Source organism: Felis catus, chromosome D1, assembly GCF_018350175.1.
Source record: "Felis catus isolate Fca126 chromosome D1, F.catus_Fca126_mat1.0, whole genome shotgun sequence".
Lineage (NCBI taxonomy): Eukaryota > Metazoa > Chordata > Mammalia > Carnivora > Felidae > Felis > Felis catus.
This window is the reverse complement of record NC_058377.1, coordinates 13,125,412-13,142,693: the sequence shown is the minus strand read 5'-3', so window position 1 is coordinate 13,142,693 and position 17,282 is coordinate 13,125,412. Positions and strand designations below refer to the sequence as shown.

Here is a 17,282-nt window from a genome sequence, read left to right as displayed (position 1 = left end):
ACTCTCCACAAAAGCTGACAAAGCAGGAAGAACAGGATGACTGAGCTTTTAGATTAAAACTACCGGGGGCGTCTGAACTCTTATGGCTGGTGATGGAAGTTAACAGTTTCCATAATATGGCCAAGTGATCAGATGTCTGCCGCTTAGGTAAGAAAGAGACCATCGCCTACTTTTTCATACTGGGAATGGTACTGGAGCCAGTGGGCTACGTTTTTGTTTCCTTCAGGTTTTCTTTGATCATTCTTTTATGACATTATCTGAAAAAAAAAAAAAAAATGAAACCCTAATGAACTGAACCCACAAGCATTTAAATTTTGCTTGACTCTGACCTTGACTTTATTTAAATATCTCCAGGATCTCTTGCTGTTTCTAATGTTTGAGGTTTTCCTTCACCTGGTTAAAGATTGCCACATTATACCACTTTTAGAAGCCAGTGATGTCTGCTAAAAAGGAGGAGTAAGGAACACGTGCAGAGGGACGCTAAGGAGGCTCGGGTATGTGCAGCACCTTATAGACCACGAAGAGGGAAAACACGTCTCCACAGAAGAGACCCCGACAGTGCAGACATGAAATTAGCATGTATGAATTACTCGGAATTAATTGCTCAAAAAAAAATTCCATATAGATCAAAAGTTAAACCTTTCATTTGTTTAACAAAGTTTAAAGAAATGTATTGGATATATTTTAATTAGAAATGACAAGGTAAGGGCTTTAACAAACGATATGGGAGTTTAAAGAGAAAAACCCAAGAAGTGATTCCCCACATGTTGTTAATTTGTGAAGTTTCCTTTTGAAGAATTTTGCCTGTTTCACGAAACGCATCGTCGTTTCTTTAAGAAGAGGTGTGTAATTTTTAACATGAAAGAGGACTGACTGCCTAAGTCAAAGCAATTTTAGGAGGTAAATTTTGCTCGTCCTCACGTATATACTCAGTGCTTCAGTAAACTCTTCCAGTTATATTTATTCAAAAATTATCCAACTATGGCAGAGCACTATAGATTCATAAAATACAACAGTATTGCAAAAACAAATTTAACGCCACTAACCTAAATGGCTTCCCACTTTCGGATGTAATCTGAGCAGTGGATTCCAGATGATTTGGTATATTTTAAAATTTATGCCATTAAAAATGACAGTTTCATCTTTAATGAGGTGTATATCAACTGTCTGTTGCTTTTTAATGGGAAACTTTGCATATCAATGATATTTCATAAACATATTTGTCTTTATTTTTTAAAATTAGCTTTCTAATGCCCTCCCCAAGGAAGCAAGCATTCAGCAATAAAGCTGCCTACTTGAAACATCCTTGTTTAATATGGTTCAGTGGGTGCCAAGCACGTATATAGAAAGCTTTGATATTCGTTGGGCCACGTAGAAGTGAGGGATTAGCCTTCTGAGAACTGCAAATTCATAATTAACTACAGAGAAGTACTTTATGTTGCCCATTTATAACAATTATTCAAATAATTGTATTCATCAGTCTTTATACAATGGATAAAGCCAATTAGCAACAGGAACACTTTCAGCCAATCAGATTTCAGAACAAATGGATAGCATCCCTGCTCACTTGCCTCTATAATTGATTGCATTACTCACTGCTTTCCCTTCTGTTGCCCGAATCCATAGTTTGGGAACCATCCGTGGGCCCGAACCCTCCCATTTCTAATTGGCACCTGCCCTTGAATATTGGCACCCAAGGTTCATAATGGAAATTCTTCTTCAAGACCTGATATGATGGCTTCCTTTCATGGCACCAGCCTAGCCATCAATATTCATTTGACTGTTTTATACAACAACCTACAAAATCCAAACTTTTACTGACCATTTCTACTTGATTGTTTCTATTACTTCGGTTTTTTGTTTCCTGTTTCTTGTTCCTGGTTTCGTTTGGTTTTGTTTTTAAGTAGCACGATCAGTTTGACGTTGCGGGTTTCCAGAGCGTTTGTTTCATGCTCTGGCTGGTAGTTCACTGAGCATTACTCCCACGTCATTCATTCAGCAAATGCTTGCTGAGAGTATACTCTGTGCTTGGCTCTAAGAGAAGGGAAAGGTGGAAAATAAAGACCCGCTGCTCTCCCCAAAGTCCTTGCAGCTTTATAGGTCCACACGGAGTCTTGCAAAACGACAAATCCCATTAGACAAGTACTAGCAAAGTAGAGGATCCGCAGCCATCGGCCAGGACTTTGAACAGAACGTTAAGGAACGAGCAGAGGCCTCCTTGATTGTCTAACATTTGGTGGCGGTGAACATTTTATTAAAGGAGCATAAGTAAAGCATGAGAAAATGGAATCTGTCCCCCAGCTGAGCCTCCTGTTGTTTATCTACCTCCTTCTTCCCCTCCTTTAATTCAGATCAGAGCTGGCTGAGAGCTGTCACAGCCGGCCACCGCTGGCGGTGGCTTCGTAGAGGCCTTGCAAGCCCCCCGCCCGATTATCTCCTGACCTGACTGCTTTCTCAGCTTTGAGGGTTTTATTTTTCGGGAGAACCACTGATTTTTCTTTTTTAATTCTCCTTTTTAAGAAGTCATTTTGCGAAATCAGATTTTCTGATGAAGACACAACCTGCAATCTGTAGTCAGCAGATGCTGTACCATTTTGAAATAAGCGATCCAAGATTGTCATAAATTGATAACGAAATGTATTTGTCAGTATTGGCAAAGGATTTCAATTTATGGTAAAATGTGAAATCAAACTTACATACATCAGTATGTAACATCTAAATATATTTGTATTTTAAGAGCTGTGTCAGAGCATCGACAGCTAACAATCAGCCTTTATTTTTTCATTCTGCACGCTGTTATGAACGAGTGATTTTAAACATTCATCTTCATGTTTCATGTGCTTTGAAAGTGGAGACTGAGGAATCTTTCTGCCTTGATTGTGTATCAATAACAAAATGAAACGATTGGAGAAATGTACTTCTGGATTAATGCATTCAAGCTATCCAAAAAAAAAAAGAGAGAGAGAGAGAGAGAGAGAGAGCAAGAGATTTGGCTCATGTTTTTTAAGAAATTCATCCTCAGTTCTTAAGTGTTTTGTTTATGTCCCTTGAGGAATGGAAAGAAAAACGATTTGTTTTTACTTGTAAGGCCTTACTCAGTTGCCCAATTCCGCAGAAGAGCTGGACAGTGAGGACCTCTCAGGTAAGGGCTAGTCACTAGGTAAGGCGCTGCGGTGTCCAACCTGTGGGCGCTCTGTCCCAGCCTGCAAAATGCCCATTTGGTTTCCCGAGCACTTAATTAGCAATTGTGGATTTTGAGACGGAAGGAAAACAAATTTTTATTAACGCTTTCTTCCTCCCCACGTCCCGTTCTTCCCTGTGCTAGGGGCATCTATTTCGGATTGGGACCGACGGCGTTAATGTGAGGAAGGTCAGGTCATCTTGGGGATCGCACTGAAGCCACTCTGTGTTCAGTGGCTTAAAATAATTTTTCATGTGCTAGATGTAGAATGGTTCCAGAGAAATTTTTTTTGCATCACAAAGCAGTTTCAGGATGTTGGATTATGAGAGAAGATCTTTATTTAAAAAAGAAAAAAGCTCATGTTGACCATCTGCTTCTGTAGAATGGACTAGAAAAGCCATGTCATAGGTATCTTAGAAGCATGGGGTGGGGGGGCGGGAGGAAGGGGGGCAATTGTTTTGTTACACACCATGATGTAAACTAATTATCCACCTCAGACCTTTTTCACAGCACACTGAGCTCTTGCAAAAGTAGGTTTCATGCTTGATTCAGGGATTTAGGTGTTACTAATCCAGAATAAGAAGCATATCCTAAAAAGGAGGGGGGGTGGTGGCAAGGAGATTCAAAATGGTCAGAGCTAAACAATTATATGAGGTGCCATGATGCTCTGGGATTTCAGTGCCCACCGGCTAGAGCTTCTTAAACATTTTGATCAGTCAATTCTTAATAAGTCAATAAGGAAGGCCAGTTCCTTATTACTGTGATAGAGGAACCAAGACGTAGGACTGTGTGTGGCCCCTTACTCCAGCCTTTGGGAGGGTTCCATGTTTCTCCTTCCTGAAGAGATTTCACTTGAGCGCCCTTGAATAGTTGGTTGTTAAGGTGGCAGCAGTCCTTGACGACAGGTTTCCCCCAGTGAGAAAATAAGACAGAGTCACTAGTCTCTCTCAAAATGCAGATTTATTGCCTCCTATGTGCTTCTGTCGAACTTTAAAAAGGGGAGGATGCCTTTATTTTTCTATGTACCATGTCCCAGTGTGAGCTTCGCTGTCGGGTTTTTCCACAGAATGGAAGCTCCGGGAGGCCGTTTTGGTTTTGTTCACTGCTGTATGCCTGTCGTGTAGTAGGCACTCGATTGATACTCGTTGGATGAATAAGTTCCCAGTCCCAATGAATTCAGATAAATAAGCAGAAGATTAGAAAGATAGCCAGCCCATCAAGGGAGTGTTTCATGTTTGCCTCTTACTGGCGGTGTATTTAGAGAAGTTGCAAAAACATTAGCCCGATTTTGAGAGCTAAGTCCTTCTCCTTACATAGAACGTAATGCTGGTCGTAAGCAATGCGCTCTCAGTTCATGTCCTGACCCTAAATAAAACAGCTCTCTGACACAGTGGCCCTGGCGATTGGAACTTCTCAAGGACCCTAAAAGAGGACGGAGTTCTCATTGGCCTGATCCCTCTTGGCCTGTTCGTCAGATGAAGGTCACTGAGATATGCAGAAGTCATTTTTCTTCTCTTTAGGAAAATGGGACTAAATCTGCCATCTACCCCTTCCTCAAGCATCATCAATTGCGGAAATACTCTGGGTCTCTCTCAGCTCTGCACCAAGTCAGATGTGGCCTTGCTGCAGCTCTATCAATCACCCAGAGTCAGGAGCAATAAACCAACAACTGTTTGTGCTCCTAATAATTTGGTTAAATTAATACTTACGTGCCCCCTCCCCCGCCCCCTCCAGGAAGCTGCAGTCCTGTGTTGCCCAGGACCCATAAGTCATGTAGAACACTGATGATCTATCAGGCCGGGCTTGGGCTGCCTTTGCATCTGGTTTGATGAACTAATCAAAAACTGATTAGCACCTTTGTTCAAAGGGGATGCTGATTAATCAATTACTATTGATTGTGAGCTTGGCTTCCCTCGGCAGCAAAGAGACATCTGAAGGGAAAAAAAAAAAAAAAAACAACCAATAAAAATTGAGCAGCTGTCATTGTGTTTAAATTTATTAAAACAAAATACATTATTTTTTATGAAGCTGTCTTGAAATGGGTCACTGAAGGGGAGCATATTGATTGAGAAAGGATGAACTTCTCAAATTTCTGTAGCCTAGAGACTGAATTCAATTATAATACAAGACAAACAGGTTAACACCCGTCTTAAACAGTCCATCAATAAATGAGAGTAGGTGTTGCGCATTTAATGCTAAACTGTGGTAATGAATAATATTACCACCCATCCCCTGTTCCATCTGGGGAGAAATTCCATCCTTGCCTTATTATGGATAAATGCTCTATCCTGCATTTCCTGAGAAATAATGATGGTCTGTCTTCTGCCCACCTCCCCCATCCACCACCGCTACCTCAACCAAGGACAATTTCGTGAGCAACATACCGCTTTCCATCCTCACCCAGCAGAGCAAGTTGCCCACCCGGTCCTCCTCTTTAACCTGCAGTAAAAAATTATGCCTGTGTGTAGCTCAGTGATTTAATTATTGGCAGACCTGAGGAGCTTATCCAGTCCCACCTTGAACCCTCTCGTTTACTTTTTTGGGTGTTAACTTTATTGACGATGGATCCACACGAGTTTTCAATTGTTTTATCAATTACATCTGCTGTTTCCCGGTGACAGCTGGTGGTTATTGCCACCCATGTGGAATAGAATAGCTTTAAGCATATTTATCCTTCTATTTTATTTTAAAACTTGTAAAAAATGTCTGCACGGCCTCCCTCCTTTCTGCACTGGAAGGGCCTTTGGGGACTGTTTAGTGGAGTGCATTGGTAAATAGACGGTGTTCCAGGGAGTGACCCTCTGGCACTGTTAGAGCAATCCATCAGTCTTCTGCTTTTGAAGCAGAGGCCCCGACAAGAAATTCCAGAGCTGTCATGCTTCCCCAAAACATGTTTTCAACTCTTGCCCTGCAAATGAGAAAGTGATCTAGAAAAATCCCACATCTCCCTCACAATCGGTAGAAAAGTGTGGGTGCAAGGAAGTCTCTAAATGCCCTGATAATCCGTGCCAGGCATTATGGAAGACCCTAGGTGTCCCCTAAAAGGATTCCGAAGGAAACATGGGCTCAAAATACAGTCTCAATTTAGCTAATGGAAGCACCTAAAGGCCTTGAGTCCAGAGGATCAGTTCTGAGATAGGATACGGGACCATCTGGTCATTGTGAGTGTCCTCAAAGTTGGCTGAACTTGCTTGAAATGTGTGTGAAAAACTCAACAGACATAACATTGGGGGGGGGGTGTCTTTCCTTCCTTGCCTCCACCTAAGCTATGGCCCAGATTTGGCAAATAGGCAATTTCATCTCTGTGGTAGACTAGCAATAATGATGGTAAAGAAAAACTAGCTGGGCTATGTAGACAAATTCAAGGTATGGCCCCATAAATCTAAGGTGTAGTAGTTAGCCTGTATTTATCCAGTCCTTTCCAGCTCAGAAAACTTCCACATATCTCACCTGCTCTTTGTTCGGCACAACTGTTCGAGCTTCTCCATCTTCTAGGCTCTGGGCAGGGCACCAGGCATGCAGTGGCGAACAAGACCAACCAGGAGCTGGAGCTGCTGGGGATCTCACAGCGCAGACCCCTGCTCTTACAGCGACATTCTAGTGGGGCAGCCAGGCTCACAGCACAAGATGATGGCAGACAGTGACAAATGCTGTGGAAGAAATAAACGTGGGTACACTGGGAGTGAGTGACTGGGGCTAGGAGGAGGTGGAGGCTAGCTTAGAACATAAGCTCACCATGGAAGGCCATGGGGACAGAGAGAGTGAGCCAGCCATGAGAGGATTTTCAGGAGAATCCTAGGAGAATCGTCAAAGAAGGGTTGTTAGTCTCAGTTTGCAGACGAGGAAGCGAGAGCTCCGAAAGTTAAGTGATTTACTCAAGGGGCAGGGTCAGAATTTGAACAAATGGGTCTTCTGGCCTCTGCAGGAAATGGAGACTTTAGTTTTAGAGCAGCTCTCCTTCCCCTGTGAAATCCACCCTTCCCTTATTATGAGGTCTTCATGACAGTCTTTTTCCTCTTGGACCCCTTTCAGTTTAATGCAGGGGTCCAGGGAACGAGGAGGGAAAAGTCGGGCTCTCTGTAGCCCGTCAGGGGTAGAACCACATGCTGAGTGACCTGGAAAGATCTCTTCCAGCATCCAGTCAGGCTCTTTCTCCTTCAAAGAAGTCCTTAAACTCAGATGATTTCGGTGCCGATGTCGCATCGAGTGTCCAAAATTATGGGATCTGTTTCCCACCGAGATGGTTCTCTAGGCCATAGGGAAGTTTGGGGTCACAAAGGTTAAAACATACAGAGCTCCTTATTTTTAAAATTGTGTTTAATACAAGGCAGGAGGCTGAAACGATCGTATTGGGTCTGTGGCAGCTTGTCCATGGCTTTCCCACAATGTAGGTTTGAAGGTCATCAGATTGCTGATCTTCCCATAATCCAACATGCTACTGTTTCCCTCATGGGGAGGAAGGAGGCCATCAAATAGGAACATTTTCTCCAAACTAGCCAGTCACCAGGTTACAACACAAAATGTGAATTCCAGTTCTACAGGTTGGACACTGCTTTGGGGTGACTTCACCATATTCATTAATCCATCCTCCACACACCCCCAAATGCCTGAGGTCCACAGAAGCATCTTTCTCCAGAGAGAGATTCTAGTGGGAAATGTATGTTTTGAAATAGTTTATGACTGTCCTCTTTATCAGATGTATACTTTTTTAAGGAAAACTCTGGTTTCATTTTCTGTGCCTTCCTGTTGCTTAAAATGGAAAAGGCATTCATACTTCTAAGTGCTTCTTATGAGATGAGCGGGGCGGACTCATGAGTGTGCCTCTTGGTCTCTGGGGACACTGGATGTTTGGGGAGGATCCCCTCCTGTTCATTAAGGCATTTCTAGTGTTGGGTAAATTAACTAAATCAAGTTACTTGAGATGGGAGAAAAATCAACCTAAAAAATACTTGTTCTCATATTTAGCTGACAGCAAATATTTAAAATCCTCATACTCCGATGGTACACCTGAATCATGACCTGGCCCAGGTGGCCTTCAGCCTTGACCACACAGGGCAGCTAGGCCATCAGTCACACTGTGTGCCATTCTGCAAAAATGGAAGAGGGCTTAGTCAACTCAGCAAGTGTTTATGGGGCATCTTACCATCTGAGAGCGGTGCTGAGTGTGCGGACAGCCCTTCCCCCAAAACCTTGATAAGTATTTGCCTTGAGTCAGTAATGTTAAAAGAACTGGGATAACGCTCTCCTTGGCCTTCAATATAGCAGATTTAAATCTGACAGACACTCGCTGAGTACCTATGATATGCCGAGGCCCGGCCCAGAGAGGCACTTTCATATTCAGCAATACACCGGCCTCTCAGAACAGCCCCGTGAAGTGTCTGGTTGTGCTCGATGGCTCATAGGGCCTGATCGACCCGCCTGAAATCACGGAGACAAGTAACAGAGCCCCACTTGTACCCCAGACCCAACGGCGGGCCCAGCGCACTCTCTAGTGGGCCGTGCAGGAGATGAGATCCTCACTCCTCTGCGTCTCCTGTGTGGGCCTGTTCCTGGAGGATCGTCTAGGCAGTGACAACCTAGGAGAGCCCGAGTCCTGATCACTGGGTAGTGACGATGTACAGCCAAAGCCTGGGAGCAGTACTTCTAATTTCAATGAACGCATCCTGAGCTCTGGGTGACAGGGGAGGACGCGGGCCACAGTTTTCCTTTAAGTAGCTTCACACCGTGCCTTTGAAATGTTAGTGCAGCTGCAGTTCCATTGCTAGAATTAAATGCAGGTGAAGGGTAGTACCGGCTGCCTGGGATGCGCTATGGGATCTTCACTGTTTTCCTGCCTTACACTGATTCCTCCCCTTCTGCTTTCTAAGAAGACAGAAAAGAAAGGTTATGTTGCATAGAGGCTAGTGTGCTCCAATATATATTAACATCTTAATGGGAAAGCTGTGCATGTACTGTATACATTTACTCCTCTCTGACAAGAGGGAATTAAATGTCAGAAGGATTTGTAGCATCTATAATTGAATTGGTGCTGAGGAAAGCAAATCTTAAGGAAGAATAACATATTAGGATTAGCAAATAATGTGGCATTTTGTCAGCGCGTGCCATTCAGTTCGTTCCCCTTCAGTAATAAAGTTGTGCTCTTTCAAACGCACACTTATTTTTGTTGCCACGAAGGGAGCTACCGTAGGTGATGGGAATGAGCGGCACCATTTTTTCAGAAGGCACCAGGGTTGGCTTTGCTTTGCTTTGCTTTGCTTTTGTCTGTGAGGCTCAGATTTCGGTTTTGCCTCAGATTTGGAAAAGCCACCATCAGGCTTTTTTTCAATGTCTTCCTGGCAGGAAGGAGCACATGACATCACGGTCACGAAGAGGCCTCTGAGGTAGACTAATCCCTAGGGTCCCGGGAAGCTGGAGGCGACGTTTCCGTTATAAACACGATTCCAAGTGTTTGTACTTAAACTGACTTGTCCGGGAAGACCTCAGCCCAGGAAAAAAAGTCTCAAACTAAACCACGTAACAGAACTGTTGTAAAAGGTCAAGAATCCTAACTTTTTCCGCCAGTCATTCATTAGATGGGGAAACGGGAGAAGGCCCAACATAGGAATTGTCCAATAGAAGCAGGAAGACCAGTATCATCAGAACCTCCTCCGTGTTTTAAACGTTAATTTCTAAGGTGAGCCCTAAGGTAGCTTGTGAGGTATGGGGAAGAATAAATACGTGCATTGAAGAGGCGTATTCCACACTCCCCAAGGTTTTAAATGTGCCAGCTAGCCTGAGCCGGGGATGTTAGGAAATGTGAAGGGATCGCCAACACCGGGTAGCGGTCCCCTGCCGTAGTATTCACTGTGTGTTACGTGTTAACTGGATCAGACTTCAGCTCGTCAGAGGGAGGAGCCTGGGTGTCCTTTTCGGCAAGGAGACCAGCCCCGGGCTGCAAGGTGAGCAGTGGTGCTGCAGCGAGCATTCTGCTCAGTGACGTCCTCTGCCAGAGTCCCTGTCTGCCAGGAGCTCGTCTAGGACATACTGGCCATTCCCTGGCTGTCCATGAATCCCCGCCCCTGGCAGCGGAGCCTTCTAGGCTTATCACGGATCCACGGTGAAGGCATTCTCTCGGCAGCTTCTGTGAGGCGTCCCGTGCCAGGTGGCGAAGTAGCCATAGAAACCGAGATGTGTCGCAGGGCCCTGTTTTAGCACAGGCAGCGTGACTCCCGGAGCGCTGCATTAAGGACAGCTCTGGCAAATAATTTAAGGAAGGAAAGCAAGTGGAGAAAAAGGAGTCCCCTGGAGCGCGGGGGGTGGGGGGACTGAAATTCCTCGCTGGCAATCACTTTTCTCGGCAGACCACCGCCTTTAGAGCACTGCCTTTATGTTGCCCATGAGGAATGGAGCGGGCCAGGTCACCTGGCCCAAGGTAAAGAAATCCGAGCTCTTGGGGCATCACTCTTGGGAGTTTCTTTGAAATGTTTTTGTCCTCACGGTTTCTAAGATGCTAATGCGAGCCCAGGGTGGCCGACGCTGTGACCCAAGCAGTAGTGGCCGACTTAACATTCCGCAGGCAGCTTGCAAACTCTCACCTGGAGCCAAGTCGTCCCAGCTTTTTGCCAAAAGAAAAGCCAACTCACGAATACTAAACAGCTCATGACGGATCTGTCCTTAAAGAGACTCGTGTCACGCTTAGAGCCATAGACGGGCCTGCAGGAGGGGACAGTACAGGCCGGAAGGAGAGGGCCCGCAAAACCTCTTCTCTTCCCTGCGTTGACAGGGCATACCTAAAACCCAGAGCTATGGGACGACTAGGCCAAAGTTACTCGGCCTCACACGTGAAAGGATTGGGGCGACATTCTTCCCCCGAACACACTCGGTTCAGGGCTGGAATAACCTTGACGCCAGTGGGAAAAAATACCTTCCTACACCAGTAGGAACATGGCTCCTCCTCCAAGATGATGGGGACAAAGCTTAGTCCCGGAAATATGAGCGCTCTTAGTAACACCTGTTGCTTCGTTTCTTAAAAGAACGAGGAAACGTTACCTTCTAAGCCCAAGACCTGTCCATTCGCCCGAGTACCAGGCGTGTTTATAAGTGCTTTCCACGCTCACGTTTCCTTTTCAGCGTAGGAGCTGGAGGCATCCGCGGAGTCTCGTTCTTTGATTTCCTTCTCTGCCCGATTCAGAAAAGGAGCCGAAAATCTGGAGATGCACCCCCCCACACACCCCAGGAAAGCTCATAGAACCAGGGTGAAAAGATCTGCACCCCAAGAGGAGCAGGATCTTTGGGTGATGGTGACAGATAGTCTCCCAAGTGTTCCACTGAAAAGTCGTTTCTCAGGCATAGGCAGAGCTGTTCCTTCAGGAGCAGGACAGGAAAGGCTGGGCGGCTGACGGACTTTGTTAGGGCTGTGATCCTTGTGGTGGTTGATGCTCCCTGCCCACGCCAGTCGTTCCTCCCTGCCGCCCCCCCCCCCACTCCCTCCATTTGCCCGCTGCCTCTTTGTGTAACAACTCGTGCCCTTGCTCCCGGCCTTGAGCGAGGCACGGGCACACAGGTGCAGGCAGTCCTGCCCTGGTAGAAGGTAACCAGCCTTCACCCTGCTCCCCCACCACCTCGAGCCAATCGACAGCACTATGAAAACCCTCCCGCCCACCCCACGCAGGGCAACGGGAGGTGGGAGTGCACGGAGGCAGGAAAGGGCTCCGCTCTTCACGGAGGACGCCAAGCCGTGGCAGGTGCCGGTGAACCCAGGGTGGGGTGGGGTGGAAGGAGGCCGTGAGGAGCTCACACACCTCAGTGTTCCCTGTAAATTAAACATCAGTTACCTTCTGTGTCCGTCTGCAGTAATTGAAGGCAGGAAAAATGTCTTGGTGATTAACTGGTGGTAGTAAACTTCCTTATCAAGTGAGTATCAGGAGATAGCTGGGGAGATTACCCTTATAAATAAGTATCTGTAAATTATGTATGTCCTTGAGGGTGGGCAAGATCGCTAGAACCCAGGTACTGAATGTGGGCAAAGTGCAGGGGGGAAAAAAAGCAGCCCTCAGCACATTTAGCTCTAAGTTCCTGGGCAGCAAAGGCCAGATGAATAGTTTTGGCGAAAGAAGTTAATCCCGCAGATACCTCCCCGTGAGGTTTTCTGTTTTTCTTTATCGCAGAGAGTCTCTGTCTCTCTGGCTTCTAGAATGTTCCCGTGCCAGGGACGGAGGAGACAGCCTGTTAACAGTGGACGTGAGAGTGCCTTCCCCTACATGGGACGGCTTCTCTCTGCTCTCAGCCTCTCTTCACCTCTTACCCCTAACTTTGCCCTCTCCTCAATGGCTAGTATCACTTTGTTTTCCCCATGCAATTCTAAGACCTGTGGAATGAGTTGAAAGACTCTATTTTTCAATAGGTCTGAAGCTCATGGCAATGGGAGGTTAGTTCGTTTTCACTCCCACAAGATCCCCTATTTTGACAGCTCCCTAAGGAAAACACAGCTCCCAACTCTGGTCTTCCCATCAGCGACTCCGAATCTGTGCAGGTGGGCGAGAGAGTCTCCAGGGTGTGAAGCACTATATCCCCCAGCAGGTACCCTGTGTTGGAGGGGCACCCCGGGGAGGGGAGCGCTCCCCTTCGACGAGCTCTGTTGTCTCTGAAGGAAAAGAAAAAGTTTCCGTGGCCAAGTTCTGCCTCGTTGAAATGATTTTCAAGACACAGAGGCTGTTGCATCCACAGTAGGTAACACTTGGGGCCGAGGAGGGCGATTCCTCTCCACCACGTTTCAAGTCGAGCTTATTAGACAGGTTGCTGGAGGGGCTCGCACATCACGGAGCGGGCTAATTGGCTGCAGTGCACTCTGCCTCCAACCCATCTCCCTTCTCCAATTAAACTCCCATCATCCCGTCGTCCTGGGCGACCGGCCGCTGCCGCCTCTGATTCGGCATTTCTGTTTGGGCTGGGGTTTTTGGGTTTTTTGGTAGTCCTTCGAAAGGTAACTTAATGAAACGCTTTAAATGCTTCATTTTTTTCTTAATTTAAACTCTTTTAATTAAAGCATTTCTCGTGGAACCCTCAGTCACGAGTTCTTTCCCCCACATCCTTCAGTACTTAATCTCAGGGCAGAATTGGAAATATCGATAGAAAGTGTAAATCATGCCCTCCTGCTGAAAGCGTTGTATCAGGTTTCGGCTCAAAAGAGCACCATTACCTTTAGCTGTCACGGATCTGTACACTTGATCGATAAACTTCAAATATTATTAGAGGTGGAGGCTTCAGAGATTTGCTCTGTTCTTTGGAGAGAGACAGAGATAAATCTTTCTTAAAAATTGACTTGAATTTGCACTCTCCGTCTTCCTGGTGAAATGCATTTCTCTCGGGCGTCCAGCAACTGCAGGGGGGACAGATTTATAGGCCATGTGCTTCTTGTACTGAAAGATTTAAATGGTAAATCCTTCACATATGACTTCACAAATCATGTAAAGTTAAAAGATTTTTACCGTTTCTGTTGCTGCTGTGCTTAAATTGTGAGGTACAGCCAGTAAATCATTTTAATGGAGGTGTCGTACTCGACTCAATAAAAAAAAAGACAATGGTTTAGCTTCCACTCCAAAATGTTAATGTATTAATCAACAGGAGAATAATTGTTTTTTACTACATTTATAAATCTCGGGTGCCATTAGGGTTTCGGCAAGGGGTGATGTAGCCACATTCCTAAATTAAAATTGTTTACACTGCCATACATCCATTCCGCATCGCCATAGCTCATTCTGGGTTCATTTTGGAGTTGTTCCCCGGCCAAACATGTCGTCGCTCAGTCGCAAGAAGACATCCTGAGGGAGTGACGCTTATAAAGGAAAATTAATTGCAGCGTGAAGTGTTAAATAAATAAAATAAAACCCGTCTGTGGCAATGGACAATTATTCCCGGCTGTCTTTTTTTGAGATAGGTTTTTAGGTTTTAGATTGAGGCTGACTCCCTCATACATCCTAAATGTAGCAAGCATGTCACTTGTCTTTAGTCTTCTAAGCCTTGTTTTATCTCCAGGCAGCTGTGGCTTGAGAGCTGGGTTGCCTGTGCCTGTGCCCGGCAGGGAGTAAGTCGCTGGGCACCTGCAGAAAGCTGCCTTAGCCTCCCCTCCGCAGCTCCTGTTGCCGCCCGAAGGTGCCATTCCGAGAACCCTTAAGTAGTTAGGTCGCCTCCTTACTAGGACCCGCAGCCGGACACAGAGAGGGCGAGCGCTGAGACCAGGCCAGGACTGGACGCAGACTGTTTCTTCTCTCCCTGGCCCCTAAGCGTGGTTCCACACGCGCTAGCGCTTCTCTGCTGCTTACAGTGAACTCGCCCTGTGGGGAGCACAGATCGGTTCGGCACTGGACAGGTCAGTCTGTTCCCTTGGTGTGACTTGATCCATCTGGACGGTCTCTCTGCCTCCTCCAGTGTAAGGGAAGGTGACCTCTGACCTGGAGGCGGTGCGGCCAGGGCTGCTGGTGTCTTGCGATGAGCTCTACATCCCTGTTCCTTTTCTGATCCCGACAGATTCTCGAGCGGGTGAAGAAGGCGCCATCAGAGCGGTGGATCATGCCGTGATCGGCGGGGTCGTGGCCGTGGTGGTGTTCGCCATGCTGTGCTTGCTCATCATTCTGGGGCGCTACTTTGCCAGACATAAAGGTAAGCAAGGTGCTTTGGCAGGCAGGAGGCCTCCCGTCACCACAGCCCCTGCGTCTGGGGACTCGGCAAGGTTTTCCTTGCTAGGCAGTTTGGGTCACGTGGCCGCATAGGCTGTTCGGGTCCTGAAACTGGGAGAGAGGAGAAAAGAAAAAAAAAAAAAAAAAAAGAAAAGAAAAGAAAAACAGAAATCTTAGCAGCTGCTGATTAGGACTCTGAGAGTTGATGAGTGGCACGTCTTGATTTCGATTTTCTCTAAAAGCTTTCTAGATTTGTTATTCTGCAATCCGTAATTGGGGATAGAGCAAAAATTGTAAAAATAGGGGCCGGTGGGCCAGGTGTGGTGTGAACCCCCCAAACGACAAGCGCGCCAAGAATGTGCCCGTAACCGTCTGCTTTCTGGGCAGCAGCTGGACAGGGCTCTGGTCCCCCTGGCCCGAAACTTGGGGTGAGCTGGTCACAGCGGCTAGAATCCTGCCTTGGTTGGATGTGCCTTAAAAGCCACATAAATATGTATTTTTTAAATCATCGGTGCAATTGATTTAAATTGCCATTAATCATCAGACGTATCAACTGTGCAGCCTGGATGGGCAATCATCTTTTCCAACGCTCCTCCTCTGTGCCCCATGCTGCTCTAGCCCTCTCCCCCGCGCCTGGTAATTTATTCTGCCCTTTCTCTGTCGGCCCTTGTCTTCTTCCTCCGGTGTTTTTCTCGAGCGCTGTGCTGTGAGCGTGTGGGGCCGCCCTAGAGCATCAACTCCAGGCACTTGCATAGTGAGCACAGGACTGGGGTTTGGGGAAGATTCCTTGAGCACAGCAGCGGATGTCCAAGGTACTGGAAACCACCTTCAGAACCCACAATGCCTGTCTCCAGCATAAACCGTTTGGGGACCCCCGGCGCTGTGCGTACTTCTGCCCGTGCCCCGGAGGCGGCCTGCTGGGCTGAGAACGCCCAGCCTCTTGGTGTTGAGCGGGGTAGAGCCAGGAGGGTAAGGCCAGACAGCGGGGCCAAGTCTCCTCAGCAGCTGTGGAGAACCAGGGGGCAAAGGGTGTCCTGTGCCGAGGGAGGAGGGATGCAGGCAGGGAAATCTGGCCACCTGTCTGCTCACACTTGTCACTCACGAAAACCTGAAAACACAACAAACGTTATCAGCCTTTTTTTCCCCCCCCTTTAAGAATCTTGGAGGATATATGACGGGAGTAGGGGCTGTGTGGTTTAGGTGGGCAGCGTAAACTCTCCCCAGACGTCATACCGAGGTGCAGGCCTTGTCTTTCTCCATCAACTTTCCCGTAAAGGGTTGGGACTTGCCGATGAGAGCGTCTCCAGCTTTGGAACGTTCTGTGTGTTGTCATTGCAACGTGGCCTTGCCAATTAGCGAATCCATGAATCCGGGTCCAGGCTACACTCACACCACGAGCGAGAATCACGCGTCCCCTGAGACAGACCCCGAGCCTTGCTCACGGCTGTTGTCCTATCAAGTGATTTGGCGATCTGGACCCCTCACTCCGAAGGGGGGCGGGCAGGAGACGGTCCGACGTGCCTGTACACGCCCCGGCGAGGCCTCCCTGACGGACAGGCAGCGGTGACTCGCGCAGCCAGGAGACGGGGGCTCAAACAAACGATTTGAGACGACAGTAGAACATCGTCAGGGCCCTAATTCATTAATTGGCTAATTGCTCTTCCTTGCTTTGGTCCTTAACCATGTGCGCGCACATTGCCGGTCATTGGTCCTGGCCTGCACTGTTTATGCTAGTCAGCGGCTCTCCAGCTCTCTGCATTTCTAGCTCCCACTCACGTCTTCTTCTGCTGACATTCTCTGGTCATAATCACTGCTCTAATGTCTCATTTGCTGAATTATATCGCAGCGGTTCAGTTGGAGTGGTGCCTTTGGAACCCCCGGATCCCCATTTGTCTCATCCACCTCGCTCTCTTCTTCCAATTGTTTTTTCCCCTCTGCTGCCTGCACACCACTTCGGCTGATGATGGCCATAAAGCAAGTTGCCATCTCTGTACCACTTTACACAGAGGCCATCAGACAGTCACGGTGCTTTACCCCTTCATCTTTCAGGTACATACTTCACTCATGAAGCCAAAGGAGCCGATGACGCAGCAGACGCAGACACAGCTATAATCAATGCAGAAGGAGGACAGAACAACTCCGAAGAAAAGAAAGAGTACTTCATCTAGATCAGCCTTTTTGTTTCAATGAGGTGTCCAACTGGCCCTATTTAGATGATAAAGAGACAGTGATATTGGAACTTGCGAGAAATTCGTGTGTTTTTTTATGAATGGGTGGAAAGGTGCGAGACTGGGAAGGCTTGGGATTTGCTGTGTAAAAAAAAAAAAAAAAAATGTTCTTTGAAAGTACACTCTGCTGTTTGACACCTCTCTTTTTTTTCTTCTTTTTTTTTTTTTTTTTGGTTGGTTGGTTGGTTTTTTAAAATTTTCATTTCTTCCTACCAAGTC

At 46.8% G+C, this 17,282-nt stretch overlaps 1 protein-coding gene across 16 annotated transcripts in view; it reads left to right on the top strand.

The window, feature by feature from the left end:
- CADM1 (cell adhesion molecule 1) overlaps positions 1-17,074 on the top strand; it is a 442,451-nt gene extending 425,377 nt beyond the window's left edge. For 8 of the 16 annotated variants that reach the window (XM_045038337.1, XM_045038336.1, XM_045038338.1 and 5 more), the window contains 3 exons: positions 3,089-3,142; positions 14,687-14,818; positions 16,885-17,074. In XM_045038337.1, the coding sequence (XP_044894272.1) occupies positions 3,089-3,142; positions 14,687-14,818; positions 16,885-17,003 (305 nt within the window). In that variant the 3' untranslated portion in view covers positions 17,004-17,074. The remainder of the gene's footprint in view (positions 1-3,088; positions 3,143-14,686; positions 14,819-16,884) is intronic. The other 8 variants (XM_045038335.1, XM_045038334.1, XM_045038333.1 and 5 more) reach the window with 1 other exon arrangement.
- The last annotated feature ends 208 nt before the right edge of the window (positions 17,075-17,282 follow it).